Here is a 20706-nt window from a genome sequence, read left to right as displayed (position 1 = left end):
ACTATTCCACTTCAGATCATCAGGCATTAGATTTTCATAAAGAACACAACACGCAACCTAGATCCCTCACATGTGCAGTTCACAATAGGGTTCATGCTCCCATGAGAATCTAATGCCACCTCTGAACTCACAAGAGGCAGAGCTCAGGCAGTAATGCTTGCTCACCCACCACTCACGTTCTCTTATGTGGTCCGGTTCCTAACAGGCCTTGGACCAGTACCAGTCAGTTTGTGGCCTGGGGATTGGGGACCCCTGTTCTAAAGGATGGAACTAGCATAGTGTCATGCCTGCTATACTCCACTGGTTAAACATCCACAGAACCAATGCAGATTCAAGGCGGGTGGGAACAGAGATGCTACCTCCTAAAAGAATTTGTGTAAAAAATGTGTGGCCATTATCAATTTGTCACAGCTTTGCTGTGAGAAATACAACCTTTGTGTCTCAGTGACTCCATTTACAAATTATAAAGATCCAAAGCTATAATGTATGCAAAGCATGCTATGCATTATAAAAAAACTGTATGCACTATAAATATTAACATCTACCTTGGTATTAAATCTATGCCTTACTCAAGGCAGGTACTCATTAAATGTTCAATACTTTGAAAGCAAACTCATTTAAACACAGATATTTCCCAAGAAAAACACAAAGAATGTGATGCTGCATGATCACATAGAAGCGTGGCTCGGTTTTAGAGTATAGACTTTGGATTAGGTTGACACGAGTTAAATCCAAGCTCTGTCACCCAGTTCCTATCTATGTGGCCTTTGTTAATTTGCCTCACCTCTCTGAGCCTTAATTGTCTCATCATAATATGGAAATAGGATTACCCAGCAGCGTTGCTATAAGCATTGGAGCTAATTTGTGTCAGGCACCTAGTAGGGTCACATAGTAGGTGTGCAGTTTCTCTAAGATGATATCGAGTCATATAGAAAGTCTGGACTCCTCACTTAATTCCTCTGCACTGCTCACCTCCATGAGCTCAAAGGATCGAGAGGAGTCCAGAGTGCAGGTCCTTGCGAAAGCGTTGGGGAAAAGGGGAAGGCCCTCCTTCTTGTTTCTCCAAGGCTCTTCCTCTCTCCAATGTTCACCTCTAGGAATCTGTGTCCATGCAGCTTTTTTTTTGTGAATCTATTCCTCTCTGCTGGAACTGGCCCCCTTTTCAGACCTGTGGCTCTTCCTTTCATAGATGTACGAGATCAAAGCAGGAGGCAGCATTGCAAAGAAGTTCAGCGCAGCTCTGCAGAAGCTGAGCTCGCCCCTGCAGCCCCGAGTTCCAGAACACAGCAACAACAAGATGAAAAACCTGTCCTACCCATTCTCCAGGGAGAAGATGTACCTGTGAGTATTGAAGCTGCTGGAGCAGGGATGTGGGAAGGGATGGGAAGGAAAATTGAACGCTCTTCCATGACTCAGCCCTGGGGCTCCCAAAGTGGGTGCCCCAATGCCTGGGAGAGAGAATAGGAAGCATGTTCTCACGGTGACATTGTCCCTGTGCGTGCTTTGTGAACCCCCTCCCCATGTGAGATTATCCCAAACAGCTGAGGGTGCTTGTCTAGCAGGAAATCCGCCGTTTGACCATTTTGCAGGGTGATGGGCGAACCAGGGAGCAGCCAACAATAAACTTTGGAACTCTGTGAGAAAGTGGTCGGACACCTGTGTATCTTCTGCAGGAAAACCTTCTTCCCAATTGCCAGTCTAATAGGGTTTCAACAGGATATGATAAACCGGAGAGAAGGTGGATGAAGCCTCTGGGTTTCTGGATTCCAGCTGCCTACTTGTACATTCATTGACTCTCAGGGGTCTTCCCCTGTCCCTGCAACCTGCCTAGGAAGACTGAATAAAAGCTCTTCACAGAGATAGTCACTTGGGAAACATTTGGAAGGGGGAGCCACAGCTGGGAAGTGGGAGATGCAGCTGTCAAGTATCAACTTTGCTCTAGGAGCTAATGAGAAAATAAACAACTATCAAGGGTGACGAGAAAATGGAGCAAGAGAGGGAAAGGCTGGGGCATGGAAGGGCAGAGAGGACAGAAAGAAGGACCTTCTCATTTTAGGAGGTGGAAGTTGTGGAGCAGTGTTTCTATTGTCCATGAGAGACCATCTATCCATCTTTGCTGTGTTCGCTATTATCCTACACACATGCATATGCTGTTTCATTTGCATATATTTACCCTCTCATTGAGTACTCATGCCCCCTTGTGAGGTGGCCGGCCAGATCTAACTATCTTCTATTATAGACACCAAAGTCTAAGTCTGTCCAGGGTCACACCGCCCAAAGTGGCTAAGCTGGGCCTTGCATGGTGACTGGTGGCTTGCTGCTCTTTCTATGTCCTGTGGTGCTTCCCTGCGTCCCCTTCCCTGGGCCTTCATTTATGCTGGTGCTGGCATCTGAATGGTAACCTCCTAGGCACCTCCGTTTGTTTTACTTCTGTTGTCCTTCAAGACTGGTTCATCAACACCTTCCTTTTGAAGGATATTCTGCTCTTCCCAACCAGAAGCATGCGCTTCACCCTCTGAACTTTCATAGCAATGGTCTGCATGTTCCCATGTTCTACTCTGTGTCAGTTACTTAGAGAAATGTACATTTCAGTGATTGGAGCTCCTGGGGTGCTGGGAGCATATTTCCTTCCTTCATCACTGCATCCTCTAGCACAGCTTCCTCAGCATTACAAACACACCCCATGTGCTATTTTCTGAGTGAAAGCTCAGTGTATGAAGTTAAAAACAGACACAGCCCTTGCATGATTAAGATTTTTCTAATGGATGAGATGACAGTGACATTAAATGAAATTTTGAAGAATCAGAGTGATAATCCAACACCCTGAAATGATACTCTTTTTGTTTTGTAGTTTTTACTGTCTTTGTTCATGTACCAGTATCTTTTTTACATACTTTCCATTTGGAACCTTATCATCATATATTTTTCTAACATGGTATAATCTTTTTCTATACACAAAGTTTTCATAATTATAAATTTCGATGACTGCATGATACCCTATCCTATAGATTTTGGGATTGCATCTTATTGTTATAATCTTTATTATAAGTACCTTTTCAATAGGCATTTTTTATTTATGTTATTTTTCTTTCTGTGTGTTGAATTTCTTCCCTAAGAGAAATTTCTAGGATGAGTTTTTAGAATTACTGAGTCAAGAAGGGCATAAACATTGTGTGTGTGTGTGTGTGTGTGCACCTCATAAGTCTTGCTATATTGCTTTCTAAAGATTTGCTGTGGGCCTGGGGTGGCAGTGGTCTCAGGGCAAGAAGTGAATTTGCCATCTGCTCTCTTGGTGTCTCCAGGTACAACATCCAGGAAAAGGACACCTTCTTTGATAATGCCACCCGCAGCCGCATTGTAAGTAAATAGATGTACTGTGTTAGGAAAGAGGATGGGGAAAGAGCTGAGTCCCTAGTTGGCAGGATATTCTCTTACCCTCCCTGCCACCTCACACAGTTATTTGCTTGGAGTTGCCCAGCAACTGAGAAAAGTATGCAAGAGCTTCCCCATTCCCCAGAAGAAACAGCAAATAGCTGCCCTCACTTGTGGTTTAAGGGGAGCGTCATCTTCTCTTTATGGGTTCTCCATTAAAGTTCTGCTTAGGGAAAAAAACCAGGGGAGGTCATAGTTGCTGTGGGGGTTAGTTAGGTGAACCCCTTGATTTACATAGAGGAAACTGAGGCTCTGAAAAGCAATGCATTGAAAAAAAATTATATAGATCGTTAGTGTCAGAACAAGGACTAGAACTAGTCCTTCTGATGGTTGGACCACTGTGTTTGTTTATGCATTTTCCCTTCTTTCAACCCTCATGACAGAGTCATGTGAATTTTTATAACATGGAATGCTAGTTAACCCATTTGCCCAAGAATAATATCACCAGCCCATTCACTAGAAAGCCAACGCTCGTGACCATAGCTCTTCTTCCATAGTCGTTTTGCCTTTATGTCAAGTGTTTGAATTTTGTAGGATGATGGATTTTAATAAAAATCTGCATATGGCCTGTGTTTCTGTGGCCCCTGCATGAGCTGTAGAACATCTTCATTCACCGATCAGTTTATTCTCTATCACCCTAGAGGTCACGTAGCCTATGGGCACAAGACAGAAAGAGGGGCCCAAGGAATGCCAGAAACTTACACATGCCCCCATGGGAAGTATGAAGTGCGTTTCCATTGATCCTTACCAAAGAACTGAAGTTTCCACAGGAGGAATAAGGGTTAGATACCTAGAAGGGTGGTAAGAAAATATAGGAATAAGAAGGGACAGGTGATTAGAGGAGGCTAGGAGATTTCCCAGGCACACTGCAAACATGGCATTAACTCTTACTTGCAGGATGGGCAAGGAAATCTCAGCTCCCTTAGCCTAGTGTCTTAGGCAGAGTTAAAATGGGCATGTGATTTCTTTTTTCTTCCAATGGAAAAAGGCATTAACGTCCCATTTTCTTGGTTGATGCTATTAGTAGCCAATGATATCTCACTGTGGCTTGGGTCCCACAACTGTGGGGGAGTTATAAGGTGTTGTGGAGATTACTCGATAATTGCAAAGTGCTCGTAAAATAATTCAATGCTGTATAAATGCTGTTCCTAATTATTATTGCTGTTGAATTACTGCACTATATTAGGAGAAGAATTAAACACTCTTGGACCCCATAGTTATTTACTTACCACTCCCTTTAGGCTGTGGCTGGAATATGGGAATGTAAATAACGATGGAATAACACATCTTCTAGCATTCATCCCTCCTTCTGGAAGCATCTTCCTTTCCTCAGTCCGCCACACACTGAGAACAGGGGAAAAGAGCCTTGAGTTTTGTCCTGAGATCTATTCTGCCCTGGACTTTGGCTAGAGGACCTCACCCTCATCTGTGGATGTCTCCCCTATGCCTGCTTCTTTGTGGGTGTCTGAGCACCTCAGCTTTTTGTTGTAAGGCAGACTTCATTGCTGGGCATCTCTTTATAGACTGGCATAGGCTTGTCCCTCCCTGATTCTTTTGTGGGAAGCACCCCTTTCCTCCCATGTAAGAAACAGAGTCCCCTGCAGGTCCCATAGGCCAGAGGATTCTGTAGGTTGTTTTGGGCACGTAGGGCTTCAGGCAGGCAAAGCCACTGAGTGGGCAGCTGCTGTGTGCCTAGGACTGTGCTGTAAGACATGAATCTTCAAGGAAGTGTATGATATGCTCTGATCAGGGAGGCAGGATGAGGACCCAGGAAAAAACCACGAAATAAAGACATCAGTGACCAACATAGAGGTAGCTCCTTTGCTGTTTCAGAGTGTGCACGGCCTGGCTGGCCTCCCGAGCAGCTCCGCTAGATGGCCCCATTACAGACGCAAGCTGACCCTCCGGACGTTTGCTCAGGACCCTCTGCACCCACGTCCGGAGCTCTCTGCCACCACACTGGTTCTCCCCGTCCGCCGGGCTCCAGGCTGGGGGAGGGGGCCTGCCCCTCCCCGGGACCCACCAGACAGAACCCCTCCTTTCCCGAGGTTCCCCGACGTGGGCGGCAGACACCGTCCCCCACCCCACAGAGCCAGGCTATGTGGTCCGGGGTGGGCTCCTCTGTTTTCCTTACCTCCTGTAACTGCAGTCCATTTCTAGCCTTTTATTCATTTGTTTTTCTCAGGGTGGGGCGAAGGGGCGGGGGATGTGTGTGCAGGGGGATTACATCCCTTGTTTCCTCAAAGTCCTCAAGTCTGAGTGGGGTTGACGTGCCGCCCATGAGCCAGGCACCTGCTTGGCTTAGCCCTCGCTGCAAACGGGCCTGGGTGTCTCCCGCCCCTGCAAGGCAGTGATGAGGGTGACGCACGGTGGAGGGCGGGGGGAACGAGGCGCTCACAGCTCTGCTGTCGTCCCCTTTTAGGTGCATGAGATCCTGAAGCGCACAGCCTGCTCCCGAGCCAACAACACGATGGGTAAGGACCCCAGCCCGCCGGCAGGGTGCTGACGGGCGCTGAGGCGGCTCCCGCCCTGTGCTTTCAACAGCTCCCTTGGTGGGCAGCAAAGAACAAAACAAACAAATGCCCCCCCAAGAGAGGCTGCTTAGCTTAGGCTGAGAAGCCTGCCTTGGCCCCAGGAGCAGTGGGGGTCCCGTTTCTCAGTGGGGCTGCTCCCAGGCTGTTGTAGCTTCTCCCAGGCCTTCATCCCAGGTCTCCCGGCTTTCTCTTTCTCTTTTCCCCGTACCGCCCACACCTGCCACTGTATCCGGATAATTCTGCGGCTCCTCTCCTCTGTTTTTCAACATTTCGAATAGTTTTTAATAACCCAACAAAAGCATCTTAGAGGTCCTTTAGTCCAACCTCCTCATATTATGTAAGAAGAGATGAACCACCAGAGAGGGTGCATAACTGCCCTAAGCCCACACAGCGCGTGATGGCTAAGTCTGAGTGAGCCTCAGCATTCTTCTCACCGTATCTGGCTGAATCTGTTTGCCCTGTGGTTTGTTTCTTAAATATTAGGGTAATTGTCTTGGACGCATGTGGGACCAAGTATAAGGCAGGCAGTATAAGGCAGGCCGTTCAGATCGTGATGGATTGTGTGGAAGACATCTGTGACGGCCCAGGTACAATGTGAGCTCTGCCCGTAACCCCCTGAGACTGCTTTTTGGAGAAATGTGCCAAAACGTCACACACAAACACTTCTGCACAGGAGTCATTCTTGCATGTTGAACCCTTGTTCCCAAGGTGCTGCCATCTCCAAGCGGCTTCTGACAGCTTTGGGAGAGCCGCCTTCAGAATGCGCTTTGGGATGGCAAATCTTTGGCTTTTGAGGCAGCTTTAGGTTGAAAAGAGTTCAAAGTCATTTGGAGTCCTGTCCACTGAATAGAGGAGGTGATCAGGCTCAGGAATGACAACGATAATGATGATGTTAGCTAGCTAGTATTTGAGAGCGTGTTGTGGGGCTTGAGAGTGTGTCTGGGTACCCAGGGCACAGTGCTGGAGAAGGAATCTGAATGGGTGTTATGCCACGATAGTCTTTTTAGAATAGTGCTTAACCTCTCAACAGGGCAATTATGTTTGCTTACGTTTGCTTTGATGTATTCATCTTGCTACAAGATTCCAAATAACAATGCACTTTTTAAACTCAGACCTTCCATGTTATGTTATTTGTCCGGAACACGGTGCTGATGAGGCGAGGCTGAGTAAGTGGGTGAGGGAATTAGCCTAAAAAACAGAGAAATTTTATATATATATATAAAATATGTATATATTATATATAATATGTATATTTTATATATGTATATCTATTTTATATATAATATGTATATTTTATATATATATATAATTTATATATTTATTTATTTATTTATTTATTTATTTTTTGAGACGGAGTCTCGCTCTGTAGCCCAGGCTGGAGTGCAGTGGCCGGATCTCAGCTCACTGCAAGCTCCGCCTCCCGGGTTCACGCCATTCTCCGGCCTCAGCCTCCCGAGTAGCTGGGACTACAGGCGCCCGCCACCTCGCCCGGCTAGTTTTTTGTATTTCTTAGTAGAGACGGGGTTTCACCGTGTTATCCAGGATGGTCTCGATCTCCTGACCTCGTGATCCGCCCGTCTCGGCCTCCCAAAGTGCTGGGATTACAGGCTTGAGCCACCGCGCCCGGCCAATTTATATATTTATTAAGCATTAGCCCACTGACTCAAATGTGAATCTCCTTTGGCAACACCCTCACAGACACACCCAGGATCAATACTTTGCATCCTTCAATCCAATCAAGTTGACACTCAGTATTAACCATCACAAGTCCACCCATTGTCAACCTGAACCCATACGCATCTCCTGAGATCATACATAATCTTCAAATAAAGGCAATAATAAGGTCATAATTACGCCTAACATAATACAGCTATCATTCATACAACCGGAAATGCACCAATCCCCAATCCAAATACTATTACATGAAATTAACACTACCCAAATGCTGATATGAGGTCAGTAAATCTTATGTCACTTGAAAAAGGAAAAAGGAAATGAAGTTATTTCTTAGTGCAAGTGTATACATGCACAAACATGTTGTTAGCAAAAGAAGGAGGAAATACTCATGACAATTACAGTCCTCGTTTCTGCAGCTGGTCATGTGGTCATAGCTGGTATTGATGAGTACCTTCTTCTACTAAACATTCTGTATTACCTTTGCCTTCAGCAAGCACCTCAGCAGGTCATGGTGATGGTGAGTGGTGCTACTTCCACTTCAGTGCCTTGATTCCTGGACCTGTGAATCCTGGCTATGGGAGAAACAGTACTGTTTATTGGATGCTGATTCAGAGCACACATGGCCTTCTGGGGAACTTTGCCCCAGCCTAGCAAAGTATTGTCACCTAGTTAGTGTTGTAATTGTGACTGCAAAAGGCCATTCCACCGTTCTGTCAATCCAGCTGCTTCAGATGATGGGGAACATGGTAAGACCAGTGAATTCCATGAGCATGAGTCCACTGCCACACTTCTTTAGCTGTAAAGTGAGTGCCTTGGTCAGAGGCAATGCTGTGTGGAATATAATGATGGTGGATAAGACATTCTGTGAGTCCACGGATGGTAGTTGATATGGTTTGACTGTGTCCCCTCGCCAAATCTCGACTTGAATTGTATCTCCCAGAATTCCCACGTGTTGTGGGAGGCACCCAGGGGGAGGTAATTCAATCATGGGGGCTATTCTTTCCCATGCTGTTCTTGTGATAGTGAATAAGTCTCATGAGATCTGATGGGTTTATCAGGGGTTTCCACTTTTGCTTCTTCCTCATTCTCGCTTGCTGTCACCATGTAAGAAGAGCCTTTCACCTCCCACCATGATTCTGAGGCCTCCCAGCCATGTGGAACTGTAAGTCCTTTTTCTTCCCAGTCTCGGGTATGTCTTTATCAGCAGCATTACTTCCCCAGTCTACACCAATGGCCTTGTGGGGAGCTCCCCATGTAATGCTTATTACAGTAAATTGGTACCAATAGAGTGGGGCGTTGCTGAAAAGATACCCGAAAAATGTGGACGCAACATTGGAACTGGGTAATAGGCAGAGGTTGGAATAGTTTGGAGGGTTCAGAAGAAGACAGGAAAATGTGGGAAAGTTTGGAACTTCCTAGAGACTTGTTGAATGGCTTTGCTCAAAATGCTGATAACAATATGGACAATAAGGTCCAGGCTGCAGTGGTCTCAGATGGAGGTGAGGAACTTGTTGGGAACTGGTGTGAAGGTGACTCTTGTTATGTTTTAGCAAAGAGACTGGTGGCATTTTGCCTCTGCCCTAGATATTTGTAGAACTATGAACTTGACAAAGATGACTTAGGGTATATGGCAGAAGAAATTTCTAAGCAGCAAAACATTCAAGAGGTGACTTGGGTGCTGTTAAAAGCATTCAGTTTTATAAGGGAAGCAGAACATAAAAGTTTGGAAAATTTGCAGCCTGACTATATGATAGAAAAGAAAAACCCATTTTTCTGGGGACAAATTCAAACTGGCTACAGAAATTTGCATAAGTAGCAAGGAGCCTAATGTTAATCACCAAGACCATGGGGAAAATGTCTCCAGGCCATGTCAGGGACCTTCACGGCAGCTTCTCCCATCACAGACCCAGAGGCTCAGGAGGAAAAAATGGTTTCATGGGCTGGGCCCAGGGTCCCTGTACTGTGTGCAGCCTAGGGACTTGGTGCCCTGTGTTCCAGCCGCTCCAGCTGTGGCTGAAAGGGGCCAATATACAGCTCAGGCTGTGGCTTCAGAGGGTGGAAACCCCAAGCCTTGGCAGCTTCCATGTGGTGTTGAGCCTGTGGGTGCACAGAAGTCAAGAATTGAGGTTTGGGAACCTCTGCCTGGATTTCAGAAGATGTATGGAAGTGCCTGGATGTGCAGGCAAAAGTTTGCTGCAGGGGTGGGGCCCTCATGGAGAACCTCTGCTAGGGCAGTGTGGAGGGGAAATGTGGGGTTGAAGCCCCTACACAGAGTCCCTCCTGGGGCACTGCCTAGTGGAGCTATGAGAAGAGGGCCACCCTCCTCCAGAACCCAGAATGGTAGATCCACTGACAGCTTACACTGTGTGCCTGGAAAAGCTGCAGACACTCAATGCCAGTCCATGAAAGCAGCCAGGAGGGAGGCTGCACCCTGTGAAGCCACAGGGGTGTAACTGCCTAAGACCATGGGAACCAACCTCTTGCATCAGTGTGACCCAGAGTCAAAGGAGATCATTTTGGAGCTTTAAAATTTTACTGCCCTGCTTGATTTCGGATTTGCATGGGCCCTGCAACCCCTTTGTTTTGGCCAATTTCTCCCATGTGGAATGGCTGTATTTACCTAATACCTATACCCCCATTGTATCTTGGAAGTAACTAGCGTGCTTTTGATTTTTACAGGCTCGTAGGCGGAAGGGACTTGCCTTGTCTCAGATGAGACTTTGGACTGTGGACTTTTGGGCTAATGCTGAAATGAGTTAAGACTTTGGAGGACTGTTGGGAAGGCATGATTGATTTTGAAATGTGAGGACATGAGATTTGGAGGTGCCAGGGGTGGAATGATATGGTTTGGCTGTGTCCCCCCGCAAATCTCAACTTGAATTGTATCTCCCAGAATTCCCATGTGTTGTGGGAGGTACCCAGGGTGGGTAATTGAATCATGGGGGCTGTTCTTCCGCATGCTATTCTTGTGATAGTGAATAAGTCTCATCAAATCTGATGGGTTTATCAGGGGCTTCTGCTTTTGTTTCTTCCTCTTTCTCTCTTGCCACTGCCATGTAAGAAGTGCCACCCTCCATGATTCTGAGGCCTCCCCAACCACGTGGAACTGTAAGTCTAATTAAACCTCTTTTTCTTCCCAGTCTCAGGTATGTCTTTATCAGCAGTGTGAAAATGGACTAATACAGTAGTCTTGGCAGAAGCATTGCGTGCAGGATAGGAAAACCCATATCCTGAGTAAGTGTCTGTTCCAGTGAGGACAAACCTCTGCCCTTTCCATGATGGAAGAGGTCCAAAATAATCAACCTACCATCATGTAGCTGGTTGATCACCCCCAGGAATGGTGCCATATTTAGGGCTCAGTGTTGGTCTCTGCTGCTGGCAAATTGGGAACTCAGCAGTGTAGCCAGGTCAGCCTTGGTGAGTGGAAGTCCATGTTGCTAAGCCCATGTGTAACCTCCATCCCTGCCACCATGGCCACTTTGTTCGTGGGCCCATTGAGCAATGACAGGGGTAGCTGGGGAAGGAGGCTGAGTGGTGTCCTGCACAGAATAGGTCATCCTATCCACTCCACTGCTGAGGTCACCCGCTGGTGAACCCTCACATGGGATACAAGTATCTTCACAGTTTTTGACCATTCAGAGAGGCCCACCCACATACCTCTTCCCCAAATTTCTTTGTCACCAATTTTCCAATCCTGCTTCTTCCAAGTCCCTGACCATCCATCCAAATCATTGGCTGCAGCCCATGAATCAGTATATAATTGCACATCTGGCCATCAGTATATAATTGCACATCTGGCCATTTCTCCTTGCATGCAACGTGCACAACCAGATGCACTACTCGAAGTGCCCACTGGGAAGATTTCCCTTCATTGCTGTCCTTCAGGGATATCCTAGAAAGGGGCTGTATTGCTGCAGCTGTCCACTTTTGGGTGGTGCCTGCATATTGTGCAGAACCATCTGCGAATCAGGCCCGAGTCTTCTCTTCTTCCGTCAAGTGATCATGGGGAGCTCTCCATGACGCCATTGGTGTAGACTGGGGAAGAGAAGACAGGGTGGCGGGAGTGGAGACCATGAGCATTTGAGCCACTTCCTCATGTAACTTACTTGTGCGATCAGGACCTGCTTGAGCCCAGTCACGTATATACCACTTCCATTTGATGATGGAATGCTGCTGTGCATGACCCACTTTATGGTTAGATGGGTCAGAAAGCACCCAGTTCATGATAGGCAGTTCAGGTGCCATGGTGACTTTATGACCCATAGTCAAGTGTTCAGTTTCCATCAAAGCCCTGTAACAGGCCAAGAGCTGTCTCTCAAAAGGAGAGCAGTTATCTGCAGAAGGTGGCAGGGCCTTGCTCCAATATCCTAGAGGCCTGCGCTGTGATTCACCTGCCAAAGGCTCCAAACAGCATCCCTATCTGTGACTGACACCTCAAGCACCATTGGATCTGCTGGGTCCTGCGGCCTAAGTGACAGAGCAGCTTGCACAGCAGCCTGGACCTATTGCAGAGCCTTCTCCTATTCTGGACCCCACTCAAAACTGGCAGCCTTTCATGTCACTTGATAAATGGGCTGGAGTAACATGTCCAAATGAATGTGCTGCCTCCAAAATCCAAATAGTCCCACTACATGTTGTGCCTCTTTCTTGGTTGTAAAAGGGGCTAAATGCAGCAGCCAATCCTTCACCTTAGAAGGAATATCTTGGCAGACCCCACACCACTGGACTCCTAGAAATTTTACTGAGGTAGAAGGTCCCTGATTTTTAGTCAGATTTATTTCCTGTCCCCTGGCATGCAAATGTCTCACCAATAAGTCCGGTGTGTTTGCTGCTGCTTGCTCACTGGATCCAGTCAGCTTAATGTCATCAATGTAATGGACCAGTGTGATATCTTATGGAAGCAAAAAGTGATCAAGGTCTCTCCACATAAGATTATGACACAAAGCTGGAGAGTTTATATACCCCTGAGGTAGGACAGTAAAAGTATTATTAATGGCCTTGCCAGCTGAAGGCAAATTGCTTCTGGTGGGCCTTATGGACAGGAATGGAGGAAAAGGCATTTGCCAAGTCAATGGCTGCATACCAGGTACCAGAAGATGTGTTAATTTACTCAAGCAGTGAAACCACATCTGGTACAGAAGCTGCAATTGAAGTCACCACTTGGTTAAGCTTATAGTAATCCACTGTCATTCTCCAAGATCCATCTGTCTTCTGCACAGGCCAAATGGGAGAGTTGAAGAGGGATGTGGTGGGAATCACCACCCCTGTGTCTTTCAAGTCCTTGATGGTGGCACTAATCTCTGCAGACCCTCCATGGATGCAATATTGTTTTTGATTTACTATTTTTCTAGGTAGAGGCAGCTCTAATGGCTTCCTTTTGGCCTTTCCCACCATAGTAGCCCTCACCCTACCAGTCAGGGAGCCAATATGGGGGTTCTGCCAGCTGCTAAGTATTTCTGTGCTAATTATGCATTCTGGCCCTGGGGAAATGACTACAGGAGTAGTCTGGGGACCCACTGGACCCACTGTAAGTCGGACCTGACCTAAAACTCCATTAATTATCTGACCTCCATAAGTCCTTACTTTAACTTGAGGATCACAATGACGTTTTGGGTCCCCTGGAATCAACGTCAGCTCAGAGCCAATGACCAGTAGTCCCTGAAATATCTGACCATATCCCTTTCCCCAGTGCACAGTTACCCCAATGCACAGTTACTCTGATAAAAGGCTGGAGGTCTCTTTGGGGAAGGATAAGAGAAAGATTAACAGCATAAATTTTCAGTAGTATAGTGGGGTCCTTCCTCAAGGGGACCCAACCTCCCCTTCATTCAAGGGGTTCTGGGTCTGTACTTCCAGAAGTTGATTGATGGGCCATGATTCTCTGTTTTTATAATTCAAATTAGTCTTTTGTCCATTTGACCTAGAAGTTTTCTGCTTATATAAATTAAGTAGGAATACAGTAGGCTTCCTATAAATTTCAGTTCTAGGAACACTGTGATTAATAAGCCAATGCCAGAGCTCTACATGAGTCAGACTATTCTGATTGCTGCTTTGTCTCTGCTGTCCACTATGGTAGCTACGCCCACTTTGCCTTTGATGGTTGAGTGCTGCCACTTGGCCCCTGTCACCTCCGGATCCAATTATTCCCATTGTATTTAAATTTTGTGTTGAGTGACTGCGGTTCCCACTGTTAGATCTGACATACAGAGAAGAGCAATTACAGGGCCCTTCAAAGATGCAGGTGCTGCCCTCACAAATATATTTTACAAGGCATTGGTCAAGGGTATATCTTCTGGACTTCCCAGCTGCGATGAGTAGGTCTGAAGTAACTAATCCACTCCATCATCCCAATCTCCCTAACCCTTTGGATCTCTTCCTCTACATTAGACTGAGGGAGATCAGGCATTTTCAGCTTGCCACAGTGGGCCATGTTTTAATCCATATTTCAGCTAACCAAGCAAATAAACTATTAGAATCCCTTTTAACTCCCTGGGCTGCAACATTAAATGCAGAGTCCCTACTTAATGAATAAATTCAGCCTGATCCCACTCTGTGTTCCTTCCACCATTATCCCATATCCTTAATATCCATTCCCATGCCTGTTATCCAGATTTTTGTTTATATAAATTAGAAAACTCAAGCAGTTATTTTTGAGTGTAGTGCAACTTCTCATGGGTCATACTGTCAACCTCACCTCTAAGGGCCCACTGGGGCTTTAGTCTATTTATAGGTCTAGAAGCAAACAGGGGTGTTGGGGGTGGCTCTTGAGGAAAATCAACATTTTCTTGCCTGGCACTGTTGCCTCTCATTCTTTTGCAATCAATGCCCTCACTTTAACAGTAGACACCTGGCGAGGCTGTGAATGCACCTTTCATTGCAGGTCAGCCACTCGCATGATAAGAGCTTGTGTCTATTTTTCCACAATTTCAGCTCTTTCTCTACAGGAGATAAAACTGTCACTCAGGGCACTCTTAGCAGATTTGATGCTCAGAATCTGCTTCTGAAGTTGGGCGTTAGAATCCCTGAGTTCATCATTTTCTTTCATCACTTGGTCCACTGAACTTAGGAGCAACCAACCAGCTTCATTATGTTCCTTGGTTCCTTGCATATGGTCAAAGCTATTATGTATAGAGTCTCTAAACTCCTTGCCTCTCATGAGCAGTGAATCACGAGTGTCAAATGCATTTATTTTGCGTAACTCTCTAAACAGCTCATGCCAAGGACAATCAGTGTTCTCCATACTATTGGAAGTAGAGTCCTTAGCATTTTGGGGTCTAATCATGCTAAGCAGCCAACTCCAGAAACCCAAAAACCAATGAAAGAACTCCATCCTTAATATTCTGTTCCTCTAGAACCACTCCTGGTAGAAAATGTGTATTAGTGTTCTCTAGAGGGACAGAACTAATAGGATATATATATATATATAGTATTAACTAACTTGATCACAAGCTCCCATGAGCTGAGGAGCAAGGAAAGCCAGTCTGAGTCCCAAAACTGAAGAACTTGGAGTCTGACGTTTGAGGGCAGGAAGGGTCCAGCACAGGAGAAAGATGCAGGCCAGTATAGCCTTTTCATGTTTTTCTGTCTGCTTTATATTGTAGCCGCACTGGCAGCTGATTAGATGGTGCCCACCCAGGTTAACGGTGGGTCTGCCTTTCCCAGTCCACTGACTCAAATGTTAATCTCCTTTGGCAACACCCTCACAGACACACCCAGGATTAACACTTCACATCCTGCAATCCAATCAAGTTGACACTCAGTATTAACCATCACATCTCCCATAGTTCATGTTTTTTTCTTCTCAGTTTTCATCTTCCACAACTTCCTGCATCCTTCCAAGCCTTCTTTACTGCACCTCCATCTTCTGATAGTTGTTGGAAGGTGCTGTTGACCTACTCAACTGCTGTCCTTCTGTTTCTCCCTCATGGGTCACATTTTCCTTGATTTTTCTTCCTTATTCCACATTTTAGATGTTGTCAGCTTCCAAGTTCCTTTGGCTTTTGCACTCTCTGTTTTCTCTATATAGATGACTTGCAACCATCTGTTCTTGCTCCTGTTTCTCTCACCAATTGCAGCCCTGCATTTCCAACTGCTGGATGGATACCTCCACTTAGATGTTCACCAGAACCTCAAAATCAGCATGTCCACTTCTCTCCTCTCTCTCCTACTCCTCTTCCTGTTAATGTGACCACTATTTTCTCTATCTTTGCTCATGCCGTTTCCTTTTCCTGAATGTCCTGCCTGTGTTTTTCCCCAATCTCAGTGATGCCTATCCCCAGATCAAACATCACTGTCCTCCAGATTCTTCCTTAAAGCCCTTTCCTTGGAGCTCTTATCAAACTGAATCTCTTGCTTGCTTGTTTTCTACACCCATGGCTTAGACTCCTAAGGCAGTGAGTCCTTGAGATGTTTCTGAGTCATCTTTTATGCCCCAATGCACCTCACTGCCTGTCTTGCACATTCTACTCAGTTGATTTGATTGAGTGGATTAATTTTAAAATGCCCAGCCTGCTAGTCCCACAGCAGTTTCTGGTCAGTTTCTGACTATGTGTGTTCATGGACAAATAACCTCTCTGCATCTCAGCTTACTTTTATGTAAAATGGGGATTATAATCTCTATCTTGCAGAGTTTTTGTAAAGATGAAATAAGTGGCTGTTAGTTTGTTTTGTAAACTGGAAAGTCCTAAAAACAAAAGTTTATTTTGGGGGACAATCCCCAGGTTATTGGAAGGCCACTGGAGACTAGAGGCCCTCGGCTTTAACACGGATGTTTTTTATTGTGTGTGTGGGAATCTGAGGGTTTTTTGGTGATGTCTCAAAGTCAAATGTCAGGATTTTGTTGTTGTTTTTGAGTTGTATTTATAATTTTGTCTTTCCTTTTTGACATTCAAAAAACATTTAATGAGCACCTGCTGTGTGTCAAATGATGTTAGAGAAATGGAGGGATGCCAAGCTGAATTTAGCATAATTTCTACCCTTGAGGGGCTCTTAGTTTAGCCATGCAGACAGACGTGGAAACAGATTGTGATGAGGCAGTGTGGTAGGTGCTATAATAGAGATACGTACAGAGTGCAGTTGGAACATAGGGGAGGAGGCAATTAATGCCCATGTGTATGTCTCTGTATGTCTAAGTATTAACGTAAATCATTGCTCCCAGGAAAATTAGGTATGTCAGGAGTGATCATCTCCAATTACAGATGGGCACAAAGAGGATACGTGACTTGCTCAGGGTGGCATCTTGAGTCAGAATTGAGTCTAGAACTTGGGTACCCTTGCTCTAATCCTATTTCCACTACCTTTGGGATGCTACAGACTAGGAGTGGAGTTAGGCTGAGTCTTTAGAATCTGTTAACTTCACAGTAGCCCTTGAGGACTTACTAGCTTTGTAACAAGGGGCATGTGACTGAACTCCGCTTCTCAGCAGAGGAGAACACCAAAGGCCTGATTTCCAGTGGGTTGACTTCTACCTATGAAGACCAAGTGCCCTCTAAGCTCTTTGGCCAACTTACCAATCTTATTTAGAAGATAAACAAAAAAAAAAAATGAGGAATGTGATAACTCCATGAGGCCCCAAGATAGTATGGAGGCCTGAGCCACAGGATAAATTTAGATTTTATTGCCTTTCTTTCTGGCTTATAAGGGGTGGAGGAGAAGCATGAGTGACTAGAATCAGCTTATATTTCTCCAGAAGATTGTGTCCTCATTAAAAAAAAAAAAAGAGAGAAAGAGAAAAAGAACAGGACTGGAGTTGGAATCGTAGGTGTTTTCATTGATCCTTCACTCTCGGGGTTATCTTTTGTATGGTCATTTCTTTTGCAACCAACTGACAAAGCTTTATTCCCTTTCCCATTGTACCCAATTTAAATATTAGAAAATAGAAAAGATACTAAAGATAGTAACAACTTAGAAATTCTCCCATTTATCTAGTAATGTCTCTTTGTTCTTTGAGACAATACATTTTTACTGAATGCCTACTTTTGCAAAGCTTTAACCTATATACAAGTAGTATGTATTGATATATTTATATTCCTGCCTTGTTCCACAAAATTTCTGGGGTGGCTTACAAGAAAAACAGTAAGACAACATAGTATAAAAATAAATTGAAAAATAAGAACCAGAGAAAATAAATTAAAGTAGAATGTCAAAACTAGGAGGAAGAAAATAGAACACATATTCAAACCATAATGTCCTCTAGTTTCTACAGTTGAACTGCAAATTTAACCTTGAACCAAAGTGAAAGGGGAATATGGTCAGGGGTATAGCTCTTGCTGTCTACAGCAATATCTTTCTATACAGAAATCTTTCTAAAATCTATCACACAATTTCCTGCTTGCTTATGTAGAACATGCCTACATATATTCTCCACATAAAGGCATATGAAAATTTTTCTGGATTATTCAAGATCATCATTAAGAACATAATGATGTTCATGTACTCTCAAGGATTATCAAAGCATTATTAGGATTGTTTGCACCACATCGCTCTGATTTCTTGAATTCTTGACTCTGGTAACCTCCCTCCCTGAGTTTTGCTGTCTCAGGTTTGCTTTTCCGTGTGGGAGACAAAAAACAAGCTCGTTAGAATTTTGGGTAAAGAGAGCGTAAAATGCATGGCAGGAGGGTCTGAACGATTCTGCTGTGGTAAAGGGACGTCACATTAGAAAGTAGGTTTTGTGAACTCTATTTTAGCTGCTCATTTATTTTTTTCTTGTTTCTGGGTTTTCTGTTGTGAGAGCTGAGATAACCAGATAAGAGGCCTCTGATAAATGAGGTGTTACTGTCACCAAAGTAATAAGAACTCCTTGCATGCTTGCAGTTGTATGTTTTTCGAAACACTTTAACACTCATTATATCATTTGATCCTTTAAACTGCCAGCAAAGCAGCTTCAGCAGATGTTAATTAACTTCACAACAGAGAGATTAACTGGCACACCCACAGTTAGAACTTTGGAGCTGGATTTAGAACTTCGGTTTCTTGGCTCTTTGTCATTGCTTTTTAACTCATTTAATTAGTCAATGGATAAAGTTATTGGAAAAAGTTTCCGGAAGAGGTGGAAGCTCAGCCCTTCCCAATGTAACATCCATTCACTCATTCAACACATATTTACTGAGCACTTACTATGTGACATTCATGTTCTGGACCTGGGAAATGGAGTAGTGAATCCAACAGACACAAATTCCTGCCCTTAAGGGGCTTACTTTCTAGTTATGGAAGACAGAAAATAAACCAAGAAGTAAATACAACGGATAGGACGTTGTGTAGGGATAAGGGTCAGGAGAAAGAATAAAGCAAATAAAGGAGATGAAAATGAAGTGAGAGTGGGAAGGTATTTTAAATAGAGTAGTCGGAGAAGGTCTTCCTGATGTAATATCTGAGGAAAACAGGGAGCAAGCCACATGGCTGTGAGAAGACAGATACTTGCAAGGAAAGCAAATAACACAGAAGACATAGTGGTGGCAATTCCAGAGAATCAGTTTGGGTCCCAATAGGAACAAATAGCACACCCCAATTAGGGTAATTCAAGGTGGGCATATGTACAGATAAACCATTTACAAAGGGATAGACAGGGAGTTGGGGAATGCCAGGGACAGCATTGTAACCTGGAATTAACAATAGCAGAGCTCTTACCATCCCTAGACCCATGGAGAGAAAGAGAGGCCACTGCAATGTGGAATCAGGTAGAGGAGGTGGCCTCGAGCAGATGACTATTCAGGCCGAAGGCCAGGGGTCTCAATACTGCTGATAGCGGTACGAAGCCAGAGAGCACAGCCTGTTCATGTCAGATAGAGGACAGGAGAGAGTGTATCTGGAAGGGGAAGGTGGAAGATAGGCACACGCCTGGCAAGGCTGGAAAAGTGGATGCCAGTTCCAGCTCTGGGATGAACAAGTTGTAAAACTTCGGTCAAGCCATGTTCCCTGTCTGGGCCTGTCTCTCCCCTCATAAAACAAATGGAGCCTCTCAGTGCTCTCTAAGCTTTTTTCTGGCTCTAACATTTCCCAGACTGTGATTCAAAGGAGCCACACGATCTGTACATATGAGCCAACGAGGCCCAGGGAGGGGACTGGCTTTCCTGAAGGTTCACAGAGAGCAGGTACCAGGGGTGTGGCCAGTACTCGGGGTTGCATGATGCCTGCAGGCCTCAGAGAGGTTGAGAGCAGACAGTTATAGTGAAAGGGAAGATGAGAACAAGGAGCATCCAGAGCAGTTGGTGAGGATGGTTGGAAGAAGTTTGTACTCCTGTAGCAATTCTTTGCATGTGATTTTGGGCGATGGTGCCATGTGAATTGGCATCAGAATCATCCGGCGTGCTTGCTAAAACCCTGGCTGTCCAGGTCCCATGCCACATTTGCTGAATCAGAATCTGTGGGGCAAGGTCCCGAGATCTGCATTTTTAATAATCTACCCAGGTGATTTTTAGGAACTCTAGCGTGAACCAAAGAAAAACATAAAAATAAAGATAGGGTGCACCGTTGTCGTAGGCTTCGTGACCTGCTTACACTTGGGAATATGAAGCGTATTGCAAAGCACTCTGCCTCCTGCCTCCTGGGGATTTGACCACTGGGGTTCTGACCACCCAAAGATAACCAAGTCTATCTGTGAAGGGCCTAATTTTGATTTTTCTAGTATTGTGTGCACATTTGGCATTCAGTCCCTTTTAATGCCCTAGCCACCAGCCAGGTCTCTGGAACTTCTTTTCCTTTCCTCCCTTCCTTTTTTTCCTTCCTTCCCTTCCCTCCTTCCCTCCTTCCCTCCTTCCCTCCTTTCTTTCTTTCTTTCTTTCTTTCTTTCTTTCTTTCTTTCTTTCTTTCTTTCTTTCTTTCTTTCTTTCTTTCTTTCTTTCTTCTTTCTTTCTTTCTTTCTTTCTTTCTCTCTTTCTTTCTCTCTCTGCTTGCTCTTCCTTACTTCCTCTTCTTTCTTTTTTTCTTTCTTTCTTTCTTTCTTTCTTTCTTTTCTTTCTTTCTTTTCTTTCTTTCTTTCTCTCTCTCTCTGCTTGCTCTTCCTTCCTCTTCTTTTCTTTCTTTCTTTCTTTCTTTCTCTCTCTCTTTCTTTCTTTCTTTCTTT

At 44.9% G+C, this 20706-nt stretch overlaps 1 protein-coding gene across 2 annotated transcripts in view; it reads left to right on the top strand.

Moving 5' to 3' along the window:
* Positions 1–20706, top strand: part of ANO2 (anoctamin 2) — a 357929-nt gene that overhangs the window by 93345 nt on the left and 243878 nt on the right. For both annotated transcript variants that reach the window (XM_021921930.2, XM_021921931.2), the window contains 3 exons: positions 1190–1341; positions 3303–3357; positions 5855–5906. In XM_021921930.2, coding sequence (XP_021777622.1) covers positions 1190–1341; positions 3303–3357; positions 5855–5906 — 259 coding nt within the window. The remainder of the gene's footprint in view (positions 1–1189; positions 1342–3302; positions 3358–5854; positions 5907–20706) is intronic.

This window comes from Papio anubis, chromosome 9 (assembly GCF_008728515.1).
Source record: "Papio anubis isolate 15944 chromosome 9, Panubis1.0, whole genome shotgun sequence".
Classification (NCBI taxonomy): domain Eukaryota; kingdom Metazoa; phylum Chordata; class Mammalia; order Primates; family Cercopithecidae; genus Papio; species Papio anubis.
This window is presented reverse-complemented; position numbering and strand designations above follow the sequence as displayed.